The 12281-nt window shown below is 42.5% G+C and overlaps 1 protein-coding gene across 1 annotated transcript in view; it reads right to left on the minus strand.

Moving 5' to 3' along the window:
- Positions 1–12281, minus strand: part of anos1a (anosmin 1a) — a 74304-nt gene that overhangs the window by 24610 nt on the left and 37413 nt on the right. The window contains 2 exon segments of the mRNA XM_072379409.1: positions 2421–2643; positions 8161–8226. Of these exon segments, the coding sequence (XP_072235510.1) occupies positions 2421–2643; positions 8161–8226 (289 nt within the window).

The raw sequence follows: 12281 nt of genomic DNA on the forward strand, positions 1-12281 counted from the left end.
ATATGGGTATAGTCACATAGCTGAAGTCAAGAGCTCTTTATAACAGTTGGTCCCATATCTGTAGCCTCTTCTGTTAATGATTAACAACCCTTTCAAATTGCACTGAGGTCAAGGTTCAGAAGTCAATATTTCAAGGCAGGACTAATTTATAATCTCCACACTGACATATGTTACTCACCAGGTCAAGGTCAAGGTCTTTCATTTTATCCTACAACAAAGTTTCATTTTCACCTCTGTTTGGTGTCAGCCTCTTTCAGGTGTAGTTTCTAAGACCATTTGATTGTCCAGCCTGGATGAAATAAGGTCTTTGGGTTTTTTTTTCTATTTTGGTCAGAAAGAACCTTGATGATTTTCCTAATCATGCTGATAGCTTTGGATTTGGGCTAGTGTAGACTTTATTTTACCCAAAGGTGGGTGACACTGGGCCCCTGGTCATGGGCATGTCAACATCCTACACCCCCACAGCAGGGCACTCACTTGAACATATGCAGCACACAGTCAAGGCATGCACCACAAAAATAAATAAATAATAACAATAAAGATCATTTTTCAACAGGTAGCGCTCTCAGCACCTCAAATATCCTGCCCTGCCTCTGCAATACATGTTCTGTCCCTGCAATACATCTTCTGTAAAGACAGACTTATGTGTGTGTATGTTATCTTTCTGCTATATTAACTAGTATTACTCATTACTAGTATTATACTAGTTAATATAGCAGATACTCATTCATCCCTATATTAATCAGCCCAACTTCTTCCATCAAATCGGATGCACATATAACCAGATAGACACATATATACGTCTATGTTTATGTCGGCTTAAGTCGACAACCAGTCCATGTGATCTGAAAAGTGCTTTGCTAACACATTCAAGATGTAAAATCTAAATGATTCATACATTCATAAGTAGGAGTCATGTTTTTGGGTAAGTAGCTCTTTAACCAGTTCCCAGGTTCGCTAATACCTGCGTTTTTTACGTATTACGTGACCAGTCCGCCTCTATTAGGTCAACAACCACACTGCTACAATATGCTACAAGGCAAGCTAATCGTAAAAGACGGGAGCGAGATCTGGTAGCCTGATGAAAAAAAACGCAGGTCTTAACGCTAAGACGTACACTGACTGTAAAGCGTCATTTGCCATTTGTCATTTTGATACCTTGAATGGCGCGATAAAATGCAAACTATTATTGTAGTGGCAATGAATTTAATGGGACTTAATAATGCCAACTGATGCGTTTGTTTCATAAAGATTATAGACTGAACATGCTGAAACACCCTTTTCCTTTTTTAAATTGATGTTTACTCTTCTTCTGTACTTTTTCCTTTTTTTTGGTGCGCCCTCGCCATGAAGGGGCTCTGCTAGTGCTCCCCCAACTCTCTCACTGATAGTAATGGTTAATAACATCCTCCTGAACCTACCGGTAGGTTTAGAAGGCCCCTATTAGCCCATATAAATGGGAGTGATGTGTGCTGATAGCGTCCATTGAATAGACTGATAACAGTCAAAGCAGATGTTCCTGCTCCAACTGGTCCAGAAAGCAGCAGCTGGATTTCTTATGAGTTCTAACAGTCATCACATAAACCCCAGTCCTGGCTGCCCTGTATGCAGAATTCACTCATCAGTTTTAAAGCTCTTATGGTTCTGACCACTAGCTATATATCAGAGATATTGACCCCACACGCGCCACTTCGCAGTCTTATACCCTTGTCCAGGGCCTTTCTGGCAGCTCCAAAGTCGGGCCTTAGATTTAACATCGTGGGCATCGGATTTTCGGTAAATGTATGCACTGTATATATATATAATGACGATAAAGGCTATTCTATCCTAGAGGCTACCAGGGCCCTCGGCTGCCTGAGGAAATAAGGCTCGCAGAATCAGTGACTTCTTTTAAATCACTTCTTAAAACCCATTTTTATAGACCAGTATTCATGTGATCTTTTATTCCCATTAATGCTGTCCTTTTATTCCCTGTTGTTTGGGCCTTGTCTTATCCTGAAGTTGTAATTGTTTGACTCACAGTTTCCTCCACCTGGTCTGTCAAAGCACTGTTTTAAACTTTGTGTCTAAGGTGCTAAACAAATAAAGTTATTATCATTGTTGTTACTGTAGATTAGAACATTTTCGATGGAGAAGCATTAGTCTTAATTCATTTGTGAGCCCAGTTATTCATCTTCTCTGAGAGTATTTGTTTGCCGGCCCTGTCCTATCTGACAACATGTTGCAGGCATCAAAATCAAATAACCATGTCTGTTTGTTTTTTTTTAAAACTGATGTTAACACTCTGTTACTCCAGTAAAGACTGGTTACACCTGATATTGGCAGGTCCCTTAGTGGACAGTACATTTATTTTCCATCAGCCTGATGGCTCCGTGCGATTCTTATAAATCATTTCAGTCAGTTCCTCCGACTGAACTTACCCATGTACAGGTCTTTGGGAGACTGGCAGGTGTGTCCACAGCCATTAGAGCAGCATTTCTTCTGGGCAGAACATTCTCTGTCACGGTCACAGCTCTCCACACAGGCGGCTGCAAAGCCACCGGCTCTTTCTGGAGGTGGACAGCTGCCCTGTTTCACTGTAAACACTGACTGAAGGAACTCACAGCTGGCCACACACTCCCAGTCCTTCTTGGGAAACACCCGCTTGAAGAAACAGATTAGATTAGATTAGAGTTAAAAATGTTATTTTTTAACCTCTGAAAACTATACTAATATTAATATGCAATGTTCCTCTCAATGGAAATAACCGAATGGAATCTCTTAATCTGTGCCATACTATTTAGACTCACTTCCCCTCCCTTTCCCACCCTTTTCCCTTCCCTCCCTTTGTCCCTAAAGCCTCCCAACTATCAGCGTTGTTTTACTGAGCATTTAGAAAACTCAATAGGCCTCGTTGAAGAACCACTCGTAAGAACAGATTTGTTCTTCAATCGTATGTACGAGTGATTTAAGAGACTATGAGCATTCACAATTTTTTTTGTATTTTAAGTTTTCTTTCAGGTAACAACAGAATTTAAGAGTGATCCAGACGTGTTAAAGAGCTAGAGTCCGGGACCCCTATCGAGATTGAGCGGGCTCACTGTACACTTCAGCACTGACCGGATGAAGGTGGCCGTCCCCGGGCCATGGTGATTAGGCTGCTCCGCTTCACCAACCTCTCCAGGAAAAGGAAAGCCTTCGCGCCAGTTAAGCAGAAGCTACACGACCGTAATTTATCCTTCAGGCTCCTCCATCCCACTAACTTCTTGATTTCACCTCCCCTGTCTGAGCTGAGAACTACCTGGGAAAGCACCATCCCCACGTGCTGATCTGTGCCCGTGACTCCAACCACCTGAGGTAACGAACCACATTGAGGCTTCATGTGTGAAATTACGGCATTGAAACCCAAGTAAGGCGGACTTTATCTTTTTTTTAATTAATTTATTTTTAATAATAATTTAGTTATGCTCTATTTTTACTTGCCTCTTTTAATTTTACTATTATGATTATTATATTTTATTTTAATCCTCTATTTTGTTTTGTCCTGCAATGTTTGGACTCTGGACTTAATGCCTGTGCCTTGGTTGGATTTCACCACTAAACTCGTTGACTCAAACGGGGTCTACTATAATTAGCCTCCTCAAATGTTAATTAACTTCCTGAACCTTTTTCTGTTTTGATCCTTTTAAATAAGGTGTTCACTAGTTCCTTGCCCATCACCTTTGGGCTGTTTTGATGGCATCTCACAATGGGGTTGTTTCTAGTTGAAACCTGGGCATCTTACTTTGGATTAGGCAGTCTGGTTTCACCTGGCAGGGTTGATGTACCGCTACGCTTGTTGATAGGAAGAAGAATATATATATATATATTTTTTTTTTTTCTTAGTTTCAGTTTTGACCTCAGTAGTCGACTCGTTTCTTATGGCACAGGATATTACTGTTTTTTTGTATTAACTATTGTTTGTCCTACCATGCTGATGTGGCTGCCTGGCGGCCGCCTGTTGCACAAACCATATCTGTATCTACTCCCTACCAGTTTAAGTTACATGGTCAGATATGATGTATAGATTTCTAAACTGGAATACCAATGGCATTAATCAACCTGCCAAACACCGAAAAGTCTTGAACTTCATCAGAAAGCAAAATGTTGACATTGCATTTCTGCAGGAATCCCATTTAACTGACGTAGAATATTGTAAGCTGGGCAAACAATGGCAAGGTCAAATTTACTACTCCTCATTTACTCCCCAAGCACGGGGAGTGGCTATTCTGTTGAGAAAAGGGGTGCCCTTCCAACTGGAATACTAAGAGAGGGATGGGGGGGGGTGATATGTCCTGGTTAGAGGCTTTCTGACCAATAAACCAAGTACTACACTTAACGTTTATGGGCCAAATCAAGATGAATCTGATTTCTTTGTGAATCTTTTTTTTCAAAATTGATTGTTCTCCCACTGAACTTATCATGGGGGGCGACTTTAATCAGGTATTGGACCCACACATGAATAGGTCCTCATTATCCTCTAAGCCTTTATCCTTGGCAGCCAAGGTTCTTAAAAAATAGTTGACAGTTCTTAATCTGATCGATGTGTGGAGGGCGAAGCACACACACCTTTGTGAATATTCTTTCTACTCAAATGTTCACAACAGCTATTCTCGAATTGATATTTTTTTCATTCATATGGGAATGGAGCACCTTGTTACGTACTGTGAATATTTAGCTAAGACACACTCAGATTACGCCCCTCTCCAACTTAACCTGAGCAACCAGGACCAAAACAACAATCCTAAATGCTGGAGGTTCCCTTCCCACTTGGTCAATGACGAGAATTTTGTTAAACTAATTAATGAGCAGATTGATTTCTTTCTCACTGCGAACAAAGCCTCGGCTTCCCCATCCATAATCTGGGAATCCATGATGGCTTACATCAGGGGTCCACAATTAGCTACTCCTCATGGAAAAAGAAACAATGTCGCTCAAATTATGTCCCTGGAGACTGATATTAAAGCCCTTGAAAATGAACATTCTCACTCTCAAACACGGGCAATCTTAGACAAATTATTCGCCAAAAGAGCGGAATATGACGCTCTTACAACACGTAAGGTAGAAAATGCAATGGCTAGGCTGAAACAGTGCTATTATGAACAAGGCGACAAGTCAGGGAAGTTACTGGCCGCCAGATACATTTCTGCTATTAAACCATCAAGTGGATGGAATCCCAACACATTAATTAATCAGGCTTTCACAGAATTCTACAGAACCTTGTGCTCTTCTCAGGGTGAGAGGAATCAGGACATGAACAGCTTTCTTGACTGCTTGGATATTAGAAAGATACCAGAGGGAGTTTAACCTTGAAGATCGAATATCCAAATGAGGTGCTAGCTGCTCTGACTAGATTGCCAGCGGGTAAGGCCCCTGGCCCTGACGGCTTTACAGCTTTATTTTTAAAAACAGAAAACGTCATTGATCCCCTCTTAGAGATGTTTAACTATGCAGCTGAAAACAACCAATTGCCTCAAACACTAGAATGAGCCCTCGTCGTTGTTCTGTTTAAAACCAGGTAAAGACACTAAGCTGGGTGGATCAATACAGACCAGTCTCTCTTTTGTCAACTGAATACAAACTGCTTAATAAAATTATAGCCATTCGTCTTGAGAAAATCATTCCCTGGCTGGTTGATACGGACCAGACTGGATTCATTCAAAATCAGTCATCAATAGACAATGTCAGGAGGTTCCTTAACATAGTGCACTGTGCTAAGTCTTTGAATGACCCAGTTCGAGCAGTCTCACTTGATGCGGAGAAAGCCTTCGACTGTGTCGAATGGCACTTTCTCTTTGCGGTCCTATTGAAAATGAACTTTGGCCCAAATATGTTAAGTATGATTCAACTGTTATATCTTAACCCCACAGCCAGGTTACAGACAAATTCAGACGTGTCGCCTCCGTTTTCCCTCTCAAGAGGTAACCGACAGGGGTGCCCATTGTCACCCCTGCTCTTCGCACTAACAATGGAGCCCTTAGCTATTGCAATAAGGACCCACCCCTCCATCTCTTCTTCTTCCGACTCTCAACGAAGGCAGTTGCATTTCTCCTCTCTCCTGATTCTGCCCTCTCCCATATCTCTCCTGCTTCTCTTGTCTTGTCCTGTCCTGTCTCAACTTCAGTGCCTCTCTCTGCATTGCTTTCAAACTAAATCATGGAATTGATCGGCTGGTCTCTAAACGCAATTGACAAAATCATTGCTACAAGAAGCTCATTCCCAGGGGAACCCGTCTGTCCCGACGGAACGTTTGCCGCTGGGTACACGAGGGACTCCTGGGAGAAGTGGAGAGTCGTGTGCCTGTCGATTCTTTCCGTTGAAGACGTGGAGGAGCTATACATATTCGGAACCATGATAACTGCTGATTGGAATAGGCATTGCCCTGATGTATCACAAAATTCGGAAGTCGGAGACAGCAGTCACAGGCCCCAAGCTGTCCGGCATGTTTGAATCGGTCATTAACCGCAATATGGAAAACATCTTGGAGAAGCTGGTGGCTTTGCAAAGGCGTATGGATCGTTTTTATGACCAGAATGGACAAACAGAGTGAGTGGTGTCCATTGAAAACGACTACTCGCCCTAACCAACAATCATAATCTAATCTGCATTCCTGCTCTCCTGGCACCGGCCTCGGCCAAGGCTGCTGCTGAAACAACTCTCCTGAAATCACTGCTGTGAGACGCTCTGAACTACTTCTCCCCCTCCCTTCTTCTTGGAGACCTGGAGATTGTTGACTCCGACTGGGACCCAATCAAGGACTTCTCCATGGCAACCTGCTGTGGTATCACGATGACATCTTGTGAACTGTAACATTGGTTGAGAACCAGACATAGCAACTCTCTGGGCTTACCCCCATCCCACGCCTTCGGATGTCTTGCGTTTTTATGTGTGAAACGAGCAAATGTTTGTTTATGTTTTGAGTTTTATGTTGGATGGTGACCTATGTTACTGTTCTTGATGTGCTGAGGTTTTTTTCCCGGCCCCACATTGTACTCCCCATGGAGTATAGTCTGTGGCTGTGTTTTTTTCCCCCTCTCCGCTCCTCTTGTCCCTCGCACCTCAGACTCAGGACACAGGTGCAGGGTCAGTTTGGATTCAAAGAGATGTTTATTATAAACACACAGAGCACAGCAAGGCAGGGCGAGGATCTCCAAGCAGAGCAAAGTAAAGGCTGTGAAAGACCTAAGCACTCCCCTCCATAACTATGGGGGAGGATGAGCGCAGCTATGAAATCTACAAAACATAAACCGCTCCAACTCAGGAGGGAAACAGAAACGCTATGAACGATTTAACTAAACAAAGACACGCTCTTCTAATGAGGCGGATTTAACAAAGGAAGCACTCTTACAAAACAGAGGCTCTATAAAACTTATAAACTATAAACAAAAATCTCTCCTTGAAAATGGAGGAACAAACAAGGCTATGAAACTTACCGTACAGAATAAATAAACTATGACTAAGAACAAGAACAAATTACAAACAAGATGACACTGCAGGAGAATCGCTCACTGCAGGCTCCTGGAATCTATGGGTCAAAATAAGGCTGGTAATGAGGCTCATGAATGGAGACAACATACAGGCACAAGACAAGGGAAACGCAGACTATCTGAACACATGAGGGACCAAGGGGAACAGGTGGGAACATCTTGGAATCAGGGAAGACAATCAGACGCCTGACACGGGAGGAAGGGCAAGATACCAGGAATGAGAGGGGAAGGTCAGTGATTCTTCAAAATAAAACAGGAAATGACGAGACAAGACATGAAACAGAACGTAAATAGTGGCCTTAATGGGCTGATTTTCAGTCCCAGTTTCTGACAAAAGAAGCTTCAATGGAAATTCATCTGTATTAATATACACTTACTAAAAAATTGCAAAAAGATGGAACTTTGGAGCATGAACAGAGAACATGGACCCAGTGCTGTCTAATTGAGGGTAAATCCCCAACCACGCTGTGAGTTGAGAAGCTGAATTTCGTACGATTTTGATGAGACTAATATGTCTACATGCAAGTCCAAGTGTCCTTCATACTTTTTCTTCTGTATTATAAAAGCTACAGATCCACATAGTAGTCCCTGGCCCACAGAAACTGCTCATAGAAGGCAGAACATACATGGTGACTGATTGTGTCTTACAGTTTACCTCACACAGCTCTCTGCAGTTGTTTTTCTTCTTCATCCTCCAGGAATCCTTGCATGGCTCCAGACACTGTGAAAGTGAAAGCAAGGATTGTGAATAGAATCAACAACTAAAAGTGAATGGAAAACATTTTAAATGAAACTCTCCAGTTTCATAATCAGTTAAATGTTTCATTTACAACTTCTCTTACCAGAATGTAAGAGAAGTGTCCCAGAATGTAATCCAGTTCTATTACAGGTGATAACTATCACTCCTAAATGGTAAAATTAATATTCAGACAGTGAGTTTTATAATCAAACAGGAGCACTGACTTTTAGCAAAGCATCTCTGAAATCTGACCACTGATGACATGTTTAGCCGCATGTCCTCATTCAATCGCTGGTTGTCCAGATGGTGTCCAGCAAACAACGTGGGCTACATAGATAACTGGCAATCTTTCTGGAGAAAACCTGGTCTGATGAGGAGAGACGGCATCCATCCCACTTTGGAAGGAGCGGCTCTCATTTCTAGAAATATGGACGAATTTATTAGTCATCCAAAAACATGACAACCCAGGGTTGAGACCAGGATGCAGAGTTGTAGTCTTACACACTTCTCTGCGGCTTCCCACCTGATGCTGCCCCCCCCCAATCAAAAAACAAAAGAAGGAGCAAATCCTCTTGTGCAAAAAAAAATTTCAAACAAAAACTTTAACTGAACAAAAACATCAAACTATTAAATGTGGTTTGCTGAATATTAGATCTCTCCTTTGAAGTCTCTGTTAGTGAATGATTTGATCTGTGATCATCATATTGATATATTTTGTCTTACAGAAACCTGGCTGCAGCAGGAGGATCATGTTAGCATTAATGAATCAACTCCCTCTGACTATTTAAATGTTCACGTTCCTCTAACCACAGGCAGAGGAGGAGGAGTGGCAGCTATCTTCAGATCAGGGTTACTAATCTGTCCTAGACCCAAGATTAGTTTTAGCTCTTTTGAATCTCTGATTCTCAGTTTTTCCCAAAGTGGAAATCACAAAAACCTCTTGTGTTTGTTGTTGTGTATCGTCCACCTGGCCCTTATTCTGAGTTTCTGTCTGAATTCTCAGAGTTTTTATCCCAGTTAGTGCTGAGTACAGATAAAGTCATTGTAGTGGAAGACTTTAATATTCATGTAGATGTTTAAAATGACAGCCTAAATATTAACTTTAATTCTATATTAGACTCTATTGGATTTTCTCAAAGTGTTCACAGACCTACTCACTGCCTTAATCATACCCTTGACCTTGTGCTGACTTATGGCATTGAGAGTGAACAGTTAACAGTGTTCCCTCATAACTCTGTCTTGTCTGACCATTTTTAATAACTTTTGAATTTACATTACTTGACTACACGGTTTCTGAGAAGAATTCTACACATAGAAGGTGTCTGTCAGAGAATGCTGTAACCAGATTTAAAGAGTTGATTTCATCATCCTTTTCTTCACTGCCATGTGCAGATATGACAGAGGACGGCTACCTAAATTTTACTCCAGTAGAACTTCATTTTTGTTGACAGCACTATAGCTTCAATGCGTACAACACTGGACAATGTTGCCCCTCTGAAAAGGAAGGTAATCAGTCAGAAGAGGTTGGCTCCTTGGTATAATTCACAGCTGCGTGTGTCACGGATGATGTGGAGGTAGGACCCAGATGCAGCTCTTTAGTTAAAAACAAAACAAGGCTATGAAAAAACACTATGACTATGATTATATTAACAAGGCTATGAGGCAGGAAAACCAGCCTTATCTTTGTGCAAAGCATGAAGGGATAGTGAGGATTCTGCAGTGACTGAAAGGAAACCAGGAAGGAGTGATCAGTGAATGAGGTGCAGCTATGAACAATGAGACAGGTGACGTGAGTGAACCGATGTGGCAGGGCAAAAACATGACCAGAACATAACATGATTAAACAAACTGTGACATGACATAAACTGTGACAGAGCCCCCGTGGGCGAGGCAACAGGCTTGGTCGTGGGCGAGGAACCCGGCAGGACGGCCGGCGTAGACGAAACCGGCAGGACGGCCGGATCAGGCGTGGACGAAACCGGCAGGACGGCCGGATCAGGCGTGGACGAAACCGGCAGGACGGCCGGATCAGGCGTGGACGAAACCGGCAGGACGGCCGGATCAGGCGTGGACGAAACCGGCAGGACGGCCGGATCAGGCGTGGACGAAACCGGCAGGATGTCAGCGGGCTGTGCCGGGACGGCGATGTCAGGAGACGGAGCTGGGGAGGCAAATGGAGAGACGAGAGTCCCGCGGAGAGCGTGCGACTCTTCGGCCGAATCCGCGCCGAACGCTTCCACAAGAGCCTCATGGTGGATGGCTCTCACGCCCTCCCAGGCAGCCTGGAGTGCGGGTGTTCCTGAACCGAGTCCCCACTGGAACACCTCCAGGACCTGACCTGACAGTGACCACCGGTCGAACATGTCGCCGCCCTCTGTGAAGCATTTCTGCAGGGCGGCAAGTCAGCTCTGAACTGCTGGGTCCATACTGGCAGAATCCTTCTGTCACAGACGATGGAGAGGTAGGACCCAGATGCAGCTCTTTAGTTAAAAAAACAAGGTTTATTCCACAAAACAAGACAGGGAGCATGAACAAAAGGCGCGGCAGAGCCGGATCATCAAAATTACTTAACTATGAAGAAAGGACTATGACAAACAAAACAAGGCTATGAAAAAACAAGACTATGAATAAACACTATGACTATGATTATATTAACAAGGCTATGAGGCAGGAAAACCAGCCTTATCTTTGTGCAAAGCATGGAGGGATAGTGAGGATTCTGCAGTGACTGAAAGGAAACCAGGAAGCTAAATACTATGGAGGGTGTGATCAGTGAATGAGGTGCAGCTGTGAACAATCGAACGTGACAGGGGAAAAATATGACTAGAACATAACATGATTAAACATAAACTGTGAAATGACACAAACTGTGACAGCGTGCATTAAAGCAGACTGCAAGAAAGCTGGAGAGACAGTGAACGCCACTGCCACTCCCTCTAATTTAGAAGAGTCTCAATTAGTCTGGAAAGATAGTTTAATAACATATAAGAAAGCCCTTCGTAAAGCTAGAACTGCTTATTATTCATCATTGATAGAAGAGAATAAGAATAATCCCAGGTTTCTTTTCAGCACTGTTGCCAGGCTGACAAAGAGTCCGAGCTCTGTTGAGCCATGTATTCCTTTAACTCTCAGCAGTGATGATTTCATGAGATTCTTTATCAATAAAATTGTTTCTATCAGAGAGAAGATTAATGGAATCCTTCCCATTATTATCACTGATGTATCATCAAGTAGAGCAGCTTTAGAAGTATCTTTAGAACCTGATTTGTATTTATACAGCTTCTGCCCAGTTGATCTTTCTGAGCTAACAACAGCAATAGTCTCTTCTAAACCATCAACTTGTATGTTAGACCCAATCCCAACCAGACTGTTCAAGGAGGTTTTCCCCTTAATTGACACTTCCATATTGGATTTGGTCAATCGGTCTTTGTTGACAGGATATGTGCCTCAGACTTTTAAGGTTGCTGTAATTATACCTTTACTTAAAAAAACCTACTCTTGATTCAGAAGTGTTGGCTAATTATCGACCTATATCCAATCTCCCTTTTTTGTCTAAAGTTCTTGAAAAAATAGTTGCAGTTCAACTTTGTGATCATTTACATAGAAATAATCTGTTTGAAGAGTTTCAGTCAGGATTCAGAGTGCATCATAGCACAGAAACAGCACTGGTGAAAGTTACCAATGATCTCCTCTTAGCCTCTGATAGCGGACTTGTTTCTGTGCTTGTCCTGTTGGATCTCAGTGCTGCATTTGATACGATCGATCACAGCATTCTGTTACAGAGACTTGAACATGTTATTGGGATTAAAGGAACTGCATTAGGCTGGTTTAAGTAATATTTATCTGATAGATTCCAGTTTGTTCTTGTAAATGAAGAATCTTCCTCACACATTGGAGTAAGTCATGGAGTTCCTCAGGGTTCTGTGCTTGGACCGATTCTTTTTACTTTATACATGCTTCCATTAGGTAACATTATCAGACAGCATGGCATAAATTTCCATTGTTATGCTGATGATACTCAGCTGTACTTATCTATG

Source organism: Leuresthes tenuis, unplaced genomic scaffold, assembly GCF_036924035.1.
Source record: "Leuresthes tenuis unplaced genomic scaffold, fLeuTen1.0.hap1 SCAF_1, whole genome shotgun sequence".
Lineage (NCBI taxonomy): Eukaryota > Metazoa > Chordata > Actinopteri > Atheriniformes > Atherinopsidae > Leuresthes > Leuresthes tenuis.